The sequence below is a fragment of the Periophthalmus magnuspinnatus genome, chromosome 9, assembly GCF_009829125.3.
Source record: "Periophthalmus magnuspinnatus isolate fPerMag1 chromosome 9, fPerMag1.2.pri, whole genome shotgun sequence".
NCBI classification, from domain to species: Eukaryota; Metazoa; Chordata; class Actinopteri; order Gobiiformes; family Gobiidae; genus Periophthalmus; species Periophthalmus magnuspinnatus.
Genome location: NC_047134.1, coordinates 13,752,492 through 13,764,347, shown reverse-complemented (window position 1 = coordinate 13,764,347; position 11,856 = coordinate 13,752,492). Strand labels below are relative to the sequence as shown.

At 39.3% G+C, this 11,856-nt stretch overlaps 2 protein-coding genes across 3 annotated transcripts; one reads left to right on the top strand and one right to left on the bottom strand.

The window, feature by feature from the left end:
• Nucleotides 1–445: 445 nt before the first annotated feature.
• ssh1a (slingshot protein phosphatase 1a) lies at nt 446–8,422 on the bottom strand. 2 transcript variants are annotated; one of them, XM_033972140.2, is made up of 15 exons: nt 8,147–8,422; nt 7,276–7,313; nt 5,482–5,582; nt 5,025–5,089; nt 4,506–4,627; nt 4,354–4,422; nt 4,210–4,275; nt 3,852–4,046; nt 3,669–3,762; nt 3,451–3,579; nt 3,311–3,357; nt 3,075–3,221; nt 2,787–2,987; nt 2,063–2,717; nt 446–1,990 (listed from the first exon to the last, which is right to left on the bottom strand). In XM_033972140.2, exons 1-15 carry the CDS (start codon nt 8,225–8,227, stop codon nt 974–976), a joined length of 3,027 nt encoding a protein of 1,008 aa, XP_033828031.1. In that variant the 5' UTR covers nt 8,228–8,422; the 3' UTR covers nt 446–973. The 2 variants fall into 2 exon arrangements, with proteins under 2 accessions (XP_033828031.1, XP_055080161.1); XM_055224186.1 differs by lacking the exon at nt 8,147–8,422 and adding an exon at nt 7,630–7,724 and having other exon boundaries at nt 446–1,992; nt 2,065–2,717.
• Nucleotides 8,423–8,722: 300 nt separating this feature from the next.
• On the top strand, nt 8,723–11,823 carry LOC117375819 (D-amino-acid oxidase-like). The gene is made up of 11 exons (XM_033972146.2): nt 8,723–8,775; nt 9,009–9,211; nt 9,349–9,463; nt 9,665–9,741; nt 10,061–10,126; nt 10,213–10,267; nt 10,960–11,064; nt 11,147–11,229; nt 11,342–11,459; nt 11,532–11,630; nt 11,701–11,823. The coding sequence occupies exons 2-11, from the start codon at nt 9,018–9,020 to the stop codon at nt 11,821–11,823; spliced, it is 1,035 nt and encodes a 344-aa protein (XP_033828037.1). The 5' UTR covers nt 8,723–8,775; nt 9,009–9,017.
• The last annotated feature ends 33 nt before the right edge of the window (nt 11,824–11,856 follow it).

Sequence of the window (11,856 nt, the reverse complement as noted above, 5' to 3'; positions counted from 1 at the left end):
TCAACATTTCATTGATATTTGAGCGTCAAGCCCAACAGTAATGAGCACAATAACAATTCAAGTCTTTTCTTCTTTTCAGTGGCATGATCATAATCGATCACAGTGGCATGATCACCATTTTTACTGCTTACAATTATGTTTCTGGTTTAGAGTTGGCAAAATAACTTTGGTTCTTTAAAATAACATACAACACAAGTGACTGCGAGGTACAGAGGATGTTTTTTATTATTCATATTTTAAAATTTGAATGCATGGGAAATAAATCATGCATATTTGTTTTAGTTTAATTACAAAACTATAGGAATGTATTTAAATTATATTCATGTACCATAAAAAAACTAAACCTAAAAACCTAAACGTTACCTAAAAAAAACAGTGCCAAGTATAAAGAAAGTATAAACAAACTTACTTTGTAAGAATGAGCAAGTTTGCCCGAAGCAAAGTCAAATTTTCCAATTTAAGTTTACTAGATCTGAACACAGTCCTAGTGTTCCCACTGTAGGAAAGAGCACATGAGGTAACATTTAACTGTACAACTTTTTTATCTGGTTTTTTTTTATATATATATATATATATATTGTAAACAACACTTGACTTGCAATAGTGTTCACAGTTCATTAGGTAAAAGTAGGCAACCAAGTAAGAAGGTAATATGATGTTCCAATTAATGTATACAGCAACATACATAACAGCTGTGTAATAAATCTGTAGATCCTTTAATTCTCCCATTTATGGTGTGTGCCTCTGGCATCTGGGGCAAGGCACTTGTTTGTCTATGAATCAGTACTGATGGCATTACACATTTGTCAGATAACAGCAATATGACCACTCAAGCACTCAGTATGACCACCATTTGATAAATAACAGGGTGGTATACAGTTTAGCTTGAAAGGTTTTATTTATGACTTATTTTAATGTTCTTGTCCTACAAAGTCTATCAAAACAAGAATGAGTGTGTCCATTGGCTTCCCTGTCAGCTGTGTGGCTCCCAGGCTAGTCTTTTCTCTGGACTTTGATACTCCTTGCATAGCTCAGAGAAGGTTGAGGCAGGGTTGGAGTGCCACTTTAGACCAGACTCTTGTTCATGAGACAGAGAGAGTAGCAACAGTGTCCCTGCATCAGATGAACAACCTGAACATAGGTCTTCAGAGGAGAAGTTAAGGCCATCTAATTTGGCCAGCGAGTTGGAGCGTTTCAGCTTTGAGGGCAGTGTTAGGCCGGCAAGGCGCATGCGGGTCTCTATTTCCTGTGCTCTCTGACGCACCAGACCGGGCCTGCCTTTGACACTGCTCAGACTCTCACTGCTGGAGCTGCGCGTCAATGTGGAGCCACGAGGAGAGGAGGCTGGTGTGAGCAAACCAGAATCCACTAACCCCATCAAGGCCTCGTTGTTCAATGGCAACAGCAATGGCTCTAAATGCACTTGGCGATGGCATGGCGTTGAGGAGAAATCTCCTGTGACACAAGAAAACTCCTCTTCACCAGAATGAAAGGAGATCTTTTTGGACATTTGACATGTGTGCAAAGGCTTCAGGGGTGACAAATGTTCTTGAGTTAACCCAGAAAGTCTTTCTAGTCTTTCAGCACGGCGGCGAACCAAGCCAGACTTTCTAAGTTGCACAAGAGTCTCCTGTTGTTGTCCCGGATAGGCTAGCGCAAGCTTCTCCTCTTGATAATCCAGCTTCATAAGTTTGGGCAAAGTCTCAGAAAAATCTTCAGCTGTATGCCTCATCTTACTCTCAGACTTTTGAGATTTAACTTTTTTGTCATCATGAGTTCCATTAGGCGAGAGGGCACAGTTGGCACATTTACACCAGGGACCAACCTCACCGGCTGGGGACGCAAAGCCCTCAGAGGTAGACTGGACAGAACAGACTGAAGCACTAAAGACCCTGCTAGGACTCCAGTTAAGGCAAAGTGTAGTCAGGGAGGGAGAGTCCATGGATTCACAGCAATCAACAGATGGAACCAGTCTTTCTGAAATACAGTCCTGTATGAATACAACAGAAAAAGTCTTAAATGTGTTATTTCAAAACAGCTGATGATAAAATGGCTTACTCACAGTGGGGTTGGGTGGTAAGCTCAAAAAGTTGTTGTTGTTTGAGTTGTCATTCATTGCTGCTAGGTCCATCCCATTTCCATCACTGTCTCCTTCCGTTCTCTCACTTTCTTTTTCTGGTTGCATAAGCACCTCCATTTCTGCTTCTTCCTTTTGTGCTTCTTCCTCATCCTCCTCTTCCACTGTACTACACTCTAGCCTCTTGCGTAGTTCTTCCAGAGGCTCAGCCCCACGGCTGCCTGTTTGAGCAGAGGTGCACTCAGCTGAGGGCCCAAAGTGTGACAGGGGCAGGCCTTCTTGTCCAACAAAAGACTCATCGTCCAGTAATGCGTCCCGCTCCACATCTTCAATCTCTATGAACACCCTTTCCATACCCAAAAGGGGAGGTCCACGCACTGGGGTTGAGGGTTCACTATCTAGTGCCGAGTCTGATAGTCGGCGAAAATAATAATTGTTATAGGCTGGGTCAATTTGTAGAGAAACAGTAGGGCGTGGCAGACAAGCAGCCCCTTTATCTGACAGCGCTTCTTCACAGCAAGGAGACATGGACGGCTCCGGCATCACGTGCTCGTCTGCTTCACACTGACCTGTGACCAGCATCCCTTCAGACATCTCACAGTCCAAGCCTGGCTGCCACAGCTTATTGTGCCGTTGTTTACTGAACAAAAGTTATCAATGTGAGTTGGACATTTTCAAACATATTAGAATTTAAAATGGCAGACTTTACCTGGCATCCAAAATGCCTTCATATTCCGCTAGTTGTTTCATAAAACCAGCATTTGGACGTGTAATACTTCGTTTCTGCTTAACAAAATTGTAAGATTTCTCTAGCGACCAACCATATTCCTTCATTGCGTATGCAATGACAGTGGATGCTGATCGGCTGACACCCATCTTACAGTGGACAAGACATTTTGAGTGATTCTTTCTGTGAATAAGAAATAATAATTAAGAATGATTCACCTTTCTACATGATTTGAGATCAGTTCTTTTCCAGTTGGGAAAGCTTACTCACTTTGCTTTGACAATGAAGTTGTATGTGTCATTCCAATGGGCCAAGAGGTCAGTGGAGTCTTCATCATAGACTCTTACATTGTGATAATTAAATGTACCAGGAAAAAAGTTATCAATCTCCCTAGTAACATTGAGAATATAGCCCACCCTGAATGCAAAAAATAATTGAGATTGATTGTTATTTAATTAGAACTTTACGGAACAAAAATAAACTGCCCAAACAATCAAAGCACCAACCCTGTTTCTTTAAGCTCCTCCAAATTAGATGCATTCCATTCAGATCCCTATAAACAAAGGCCAGTGATGTTATATCTATTACACTGACTAGGCAATTTACTTTAATATCGATTATCTGAAGTCATTAGTCCAGTTCCTACCAGGTAAACATGATCAAAGATGAGAGTGGCTTTGTCCATCTGACCCAATATCAGCAGCATTTCATTGTCAATAAACTCTTTATACTCTTTGAGGTTACAGTTCATGTGCTGCTCCAACTCTGTGCGGATCTATTGGAAAGACACATTTAACATAACATTATTAGATTACAAACACACTGGACACTACAATTTGTCAGTGTCCAGATGCTTATGATCACCTGTTTACAAGTCACGTTCTCCAGATCTTGGCATGTCATAATGCTTCTGAGTGTAGATTTAATGAGACATTCTGTTCTTTCCCTCTGTGTAGGCCTAAAACCAAAAAGAAACAGTCTCATATCAAATAGGACATTGTGTTGGTGTCTCAGCTGACAGCATATGAAGTGCAGTGCTGCATTTACTTGTCATCAAACATGATTGGAGAATCCGGTCTTGTTGTCTCCAAGTCCTTCATGGCATTCCACTCATTGATGCAGCTCTGTTCCGATGAAATACAACTGTCATAGTAGCCTGTCCAGGTGAGGGACATTCCTCCCGGGAAGTAGTTGAATCGGCGTGACACCTCGCACGCTTTGTGCAACACCTGGAGTGCCGACCTACATTTGGAGATATTTGGGAAAGCAAACAATGTAAAATATTAGTTTAACAGTTATTTGTTATTTGACCAATAAAGGTGTATGCCAAACTTTGCACAGGCTACATTATACCAGCAGGTGGCAGAATTACTCATTGTTGCATGTCTCCACAAATATTACTCACCACATGGCTTGCACGGACACAGGTTTAAAAACATGAGTCCTATTTGCTGTGCTCACTGTGAAACCCCTGTAGAGAATGGTAAATAATGGTAATTTTCATTTAATACAGAAGCTGTATTTAAAAAATGTATATTGAGAAACATACCCATCTCCATCCAGATGAATCTTTGCATCACTCCACAAAGGTAGAACCATGCCTACTGAACAGCTTTTACTGTCAGACATAGAAAAATAAATAATAAAAATAATCAAACTGTCTGGTTTTCAACATTCACAGAAATAACATAATTTCAATACCAATCTTTGTTGGTAAAGTCAATTCCCAGTAAAATGTTTTCCTCCGTGTCCTGTCGACCACTGGTGTACACAACAACCATGTACCTCACTCGATCAGACCATGCGCTCTCCAGCCGCACTGCCTGCACACATACAGTTGTAAACCTTTGTCTGGTTAAGATCAGTAGTAATATTCACACACTTCATAAGTACTGTATTAAAAGTGGGGCCTGCACTCTTACTAGTTTAAAAAAATTTACTACAATCCCAACTGAACTCCACTGAGCTGCAGAGGGTGCACAAGCTCTAATTAATGACTTGCTGCAAGGGCTGAGGTTTAGGTAGTGAGTACTCTGATAAGAGACCATTAAAGTTTGTCATGTCATGACATGAAACAGTGGTTCTCACATATTGTGTTTGGGCCCAGAAACTTAAGATTATATAATTAAGAGAAAGAGAGAGAGAGAAAGAGAGAAAGAGAGAGAGACTGTTCGTTTGACCCCCCTAACATGCCCAGACTCTACTATGACCCTTTCTCACCAGTTTGATTCTGTCCTCTGAGCGGAGAATATTTATCATCACCTGCAGGTGCTGAGGAAGATCACCTGTTGAAAAACAAAACACAGTAACAAAAAGAAAAGCTTCTAAAATCAACCTGACCTGTTGGCATTTAAAGTAGTTTTGGCATTATGCATTAAGTAAAAGAACAACTATAAAAAAAACAAAAAAACTTGTATCCATGTGGGTTTAGTTGTTTTACAAACTTTAACAGTAACGTTTGGCATAAATTTCAGTATTACCAATACCAAGGTTGTTACTGTGTACTGGATCAAGGCCTTAATCTGCCTAATCCACGTATATGTCTGGAACATGCTTACCAATGACACAGCCTTCATCTGCTTCACCTCAGCTAGAAACATCTGCCGTAATGTTAAGATTGTTCCACTTTTTCCCTTTTATTTTCAAGATAAAACATTTTGAGTAAAGAGTAAATCACCTGCATGTTTGTATTGAGGATGACTTTTCTGGTTTGGATGACTGCTGCCCTGCTGCAAGAAAAGGGCAGCCCCCTTCACCATGAAGAAGCTCTCACTTAGACTGCCAAACAAAACAAGTGGGACAAAATATGTACATGTGATTAGTTACCTGAATCATAACTATTTCCTTATGCTCTTTCAAAAATGTCAGACCTGAAATTATAATGTAGGGTAAGAGGCCCATCTGTCCCTATCGACTTGGCTGGCCATTGCTGACTTAGTGTAATGCAAAACATCCTGAATCCTAAACAGTCTTCAGTAATTAACCTGAAATGTTTGTTCCACACCTATAAAATGTCAACAAAAAATAATAAAAGTAAAAAATAAAATCTGAATGGTGACTTAACGTGGTGTAACATAACATGGGCAAAGCACCAACAAAACTGTAGATGTGTTATATATTCAACACTGACATTTGTGAATTTTAATCACTCTAAAATTTTACATTTCACCTTCTCATTGCCATCCAAATAAGAATGTAGTTACAATGGATGCCATTTTTGGTGCACCCAACTTATCCCCACAGAAAAGTTACACAGTGAATGAAAGGAGCTTGGGGAGAAGGGGGTATAATGCTTGATAATACTCAACAAGAGCTTTTGTAATTTGAGTTAACAGGAATGTTAGAAGGGTCCACTGCCAGACCCTCAATAATAGGACTGCAGTGGAAACTCTAGGAGCTCAAATGCTGAAAGAAGAAATATTCATAATTTTATACCATCCCATATTATCAAACAACAACAACCTCTAGTAACTCTAGTATAGTAAATTGTTTCCAAGATAAAAGTGGCATAACAAACACAATCTCCACATGGTAAGAAGTTTCTAATAAGATTTTACTAGATGAAGGAACATAGGCACATAGACTTTAATCCACTGGTTGAATATAATGTTTTTTTAGTGGATTAAAAACTGGACTTACATGTGATGAATCTCACGCTGGGTGAGTACAGCATTTTCTACAAAATACGGTAACATCTTCATTATGGATGGGTTCAATAACCAAATGCATCCTGTTAAACCAAGGTGTTCCTTCTCAGCCAAAACAGTAACTCCTCTCCTCTGCATCATCCGGTCACAAAAAGAACAGCGGAGACTGGAGATAAATCTGTGTGTTGGACTTCAGACTGACAAGCTGCTCGTTTATTAGTACTGCTCAGTGGATCAGAGCTGTCAGATGACACTCCCTCTTCTCTCTCCTATTTTTCAAATATAATTTTGCAACTACAAAGTAATTATAAACTATATATTGATTTGTGAATTTATATTGTTGCCTTTACATAATAATTTGCCTATAATAACACTTGGGTCTCAAAGTCCGCACTCACCACAATAGATCAATAAAGCGATCCTAAAACAGATGCTGCTCCGATACATCTGTCAATAACAACCTGAGTCCTTACCTAACTCCAAACCAGAAGAGTGCAAGTCACTCCATCCTGGTGTAGAACCATGGACTTAGGTTTGGAGGTGCTGCCTCTCAACACAATCACTTCAGCTTGGCTGCTGACCATACATAAGGTAAGGTCATAGCCTAATAACACTATGGGCAAAAAATCAGAGATATGATTCTGGTCATCACAAACTGCACTCAACTTTCACAGGAAATTCAAACACAGCTCCTCAGATTGCCTTTAGCAGAAGGCCTTGCACCTCCCATTGGATACATGCAGATTCTACAAAGCATTTGTGGACATGTTGGACAAACTCTCCTCTCCCTTAAAGAAGCACTACAGGCTTTATAGTAAGCTTACCTCTGGTTGGCTCGTCTTTCATCATCACTACCAAAGTCCTGGAAAAGAGAATAAGGATAATTGCTTTGACTGGTTATTACAGAGTGCAGCCTAATTCTGCACATCTGCAGATTGTTAGTGTGTATCTGAACATACACAATAAAATGCACTTCATTTAAAATGTCTACTTTTTGTAAAAACATACAAAACATGCCATTATATCTTTGTTCGTGCAATACATGCCAACCTAGATAATAATGCTTGTCGCATGTCTTTCATATACATGCCTGTTAGTACAGTCTCAAAAATAGGCACAGTCAGTTAGCTCACGTCCTTATTAATAATCAAGTTTGTTTTAATTTTTACTATAAATACCATGAGATTTATTTGAAGTATTATGAGCAAGATGAGGACATCCTCTTTGTATAGAGTTGGTAGATAGCGCCCCCACCTGGTAATAAGAACTAGGCATCACAAAACTAAAAGATATGTGAACAATATCGTCTAATCTGATTATAAAATAAACATTTGGAGTATGTAAACATTATTTTGACATTATGCCAAAGTGACATCTAATTATATCAAACCTCACATATAAACCAGCTATTCCATTCCTTGTCTGTATGGTACCTTCCCTGATGAAATTGCACTGAAGTTGCATTAACAGCAAAATAATGACAATAAACGTAAAAATCTGGCAAAAGGTAGCAATAATAGTCTGATTCTTGTTGCACAGTTGTGAGAACGCTATCAACCTAGCATAACTCGGTAGCTAAGAGTGCTAACGGTCGTTTAGCTTCTGTCAGCGGGCCCTCTACAGCAGCATCACCCACTGCGCCTACCTCCCCGGCTAAGCCAAGGTACTTCTCGGTGTACCGGCAGATAGACTGACCTCCCCCGCGGCCGTAGTAGCAGTGCTGGCCGAAGACGCGGCACTGGGAGTCGGGGACCGCTGAAGAGTAACCAGAGCCATGGCGGAAGCTGAAGATGCGCCGCCAAACACCGGTGCACAGCGCCCAGGAGCGAGCTGCTAGCAAAGAGCTAAACCAATAAACCACAACTACGGTCACTATGGCTCAAGGGGTGAGCTCATACCCCAGCAGCTCATTCTAGCGGAACAGGGACCGCATAGAGCATGGCAAAAGGGAGGGAGAGGAGTGAACGAACGGCTCCTGATGCACGGTCACCGACGGCACCTGGCAAATCAAGACCCATGAATATTTTTTTTACATGAAAGTCTGTACTAAAATGAATGAATAAAATAAAAAAGACTGTCTATTTTTTCAGCGAGAGACAAAATACGTTATTAGCTGTTGCCCAGATTTGGTACAATACAGTAGGGCTAATTGTGAATATGGTTAATACATTTAAATATAATTTGGAATAAATAATTAAAATCGATAGACTGTCTTTGAACTCACAATCAAAGAATGCTGATCACGTGGTAGAACAGGCTCAGCCCCCCAGTCCCACTGAACTCCAGAAGGACTTTGCACTGACATAAGTTCTGCAGAAAGTCTGGTAAGTGCAGTATAGTTGTGTATTCAATTTAACTAAACTCAAATGTTTGTAAATGCAACGTGTGTCTGAGCTGGGTGTTCTGTCAAGTTGTCATAGAGGAAGCTTTGGTGTTTGGGCTGCTTGTGTATCTGTTTTCCATGCTAAATACGCAATCATAGAAATATTGAAGGCGTTTTTGGAAGCAGGATTTTTCTGTTTGAGAGGCAAAGTATATATTATTTTGTGTTTTATAGAAACTCAGCATGCGAGTGGCCATAATTGGAGCAGGAGTCATCGGGCTGTCCACGGCTCAGAGCATATATGAACACTATCACTCCGCCATTCACCCTCTGACCATTGAGGTGTATGCTGACCGTTTCACTCCACTGACCACTAGTGATGGAGCTGCTGGCTTCTGGCAGCCATACCTTTATGATGATGGGAAAGTTGAAGAAACGTGAGTTGGCCTGAATTACACGTCCTTCTTTTGTTGCGGTTTCATTGTATTAGGAAGTTAGTGGAAAAGTTATTTTGTAGAGGATAGATAGTGTATCAGAAACACAATTTGCTTACATTTCTTATTTTATTTACCAGTAAGTGGAATAAAGAGACATTCGACTATTTGCTGAATTTCATCAAGTCCCCTGAAAGTGTAAAGATGGGCATATTTCTTCAATCTGGTTACAATGTGTGCAGTGAGCCAGTACCTGTGAGTACCCTTATGTTTACTATAAAGAGAGATTACTTTATCTTTCACTACAATGAACAAAGGTGCAATATAAAAATAAAATGATTACTCAAGTTTGATAGCAGTTAAATTTTATTTAACAGCTGCACCATCTTTCTTAACTATTTTAATCTTGGTACTAAGGTCTTCCACAAATAATATTTTGTGTGTTATTAATTGCAGGATCCATCTTTCAAAGATATTGTGTTGGGTTTTAGAGAGCTCACAGAGCGTGAGATGCAGATGTTTCCTGGATACAAGTATGTACACGAATAAACTTGAGAATATGTGTATGCTGGGGCAGCAGACTCCAGTCTAGTGCATACTGTTGTTGTGTTCTTAGGCAAGACACTTCACTTACCTTGTCTTGTTTGAAAGAGAGTGAGTGATGGGTAGTGGTCTATGGCACAGATGAGCACCCTCGCTTTTATCAATCCACCTTTGAAAAGTTGTAGCTACAAGTATGAAATGAGTGAATAATGCACTGTAAAGTACTAAATAAATCAGATGCATCAAATTATTATTAACTAAAGGTTGGTGGTATCTTAAGTGGACATTGCATGTTTTATTACATTTTAGACATGGATGGTTTAACACTGCGTTGATGGTTGAGGGCAAAAGCTATCTACCTTGGCTCATGGATTGGTGAGTACATTTTTATTATATTGTCGACCGATTTTGGGACCAATATTATTATATGTCCATAATATACATGTTGTTTGTTTTTTCAGGCTGGAAGAGAGAGGTGTGAAGTTTCATCACAGAAAAATTGAATCATTTAAAGACGTTAGTATTATTATTAATAGCATTTCGACTGTCTAGTTATTTTTACATGGTGATGTAACTGGAGAAAAGCATGTGATCATGAGGACTAAAACCTTTTTACAACTACGTATACTTATACCTGGCGGGTCAGGGTCCAGTCTCAGAAATATTTGACTTCCTTTGTGTTAATTCAAGAACTACCTGGTTTAGCCGCTATAGACCTACTTTTAATATAGAATTTCTCGCAAGTTTTATATCTTCTCAGATGGTTTGTATGAAAAGTTTGAGAGCCATGACCTTGAGAGATATTTGTGTTTTATTATCTTTAATGGTGTTAATACATATAGTAGTATTTTGCTTCACTCTGTTTACTTGTGGACTAAATCATTTGCTGGTTATCTTAGTTGTTGATACAGTGTCTTGGCTGCTTTATTTTGAAAGAAACAAATATTTTTCTATAAATTTCATGTTGTACAAAAGGTACAGCTGAGTATAATTTTAAAAAAGTAATTCAGACAGAACTATGTATTAATTTGGTCAGTTAAATTGTCCCCAAAAATGCTTAATTTGTAAACACCAATGCAACCAAATGTCTGTCTCACTCATTTATATTTCAAGGTATGACCTCTTATTAAACAGGTGTTAACTTTGCAAATGTTAATAAAAATGCATATTTTATTCAATTAACTATTGTATTATGCTCTTGCCAATAGCTATCAGAAGCTGGAGCTGATGTTATTATCAATTGCACTGGAGTGAGATCTGGTGAACTCCAGCCTGACCCTGAGCTTAAACCTGGCCGTGGGCAGATAATAAAGGTAAGTACAAAATGCTGTATTATGAGGTTTATAGACAAGAGAATAGTTTGTATGACTGAAGGTTGATGAGTGCGTCTTGCAGGTCGACGCTCCGTGGCTTAAGCACTGGATTATCACACATAACATTGACATAGGGGTATACAACTCACCCTACATCATTCCAGGGTAAGTACTGGTTTACTCAACACAACAATATGGTACAAAACTATTAAACATAAACACAATATGCTGCAAGAGTTTTTTGCAGTTTTGCAATTATATATTTTTTTTTCCACAGAAGTCGACTTGTCACTGTGGGTGGTGTGTTTCAGTTGGGAAACTGGAGTGAGAAGAATAACTCCAGTGATCACAAAAACATTTGGGAAGCAGCATGCCGGCTTGAACCTAGTCTTAAAGTATGACTAATTACAGGAGAACTGGAACTATATAAATACAGCTTTCCTCATTTACAATCAACCTTCTTGCAGCATGCAAAAATAGTTGATGATTGGTCTGGCCTTAGACCGTACCGCAGCAAGGTGAGGCTGGAGAGAGAATCTGTGCAGTGTGGTCCGTCTAAAGTAGAGGTAATAAAATGCTGTATATAATAATTTTAGCTACATTTTTGCAACACTTTAAATTTTATTTATTATGTAGGTAATACACAATTACGGGCATGGAGGATTTGGATTGACCATTCATCGGGGTTGTGCCGAGGAGGCTGCCAGATTGTTTGGACAGATTGTTGAAGAAAAAAAGACCCTGAAAGCTCGTCTATAAATTTGCATATGTTTCAGAATGCAACATTCAATA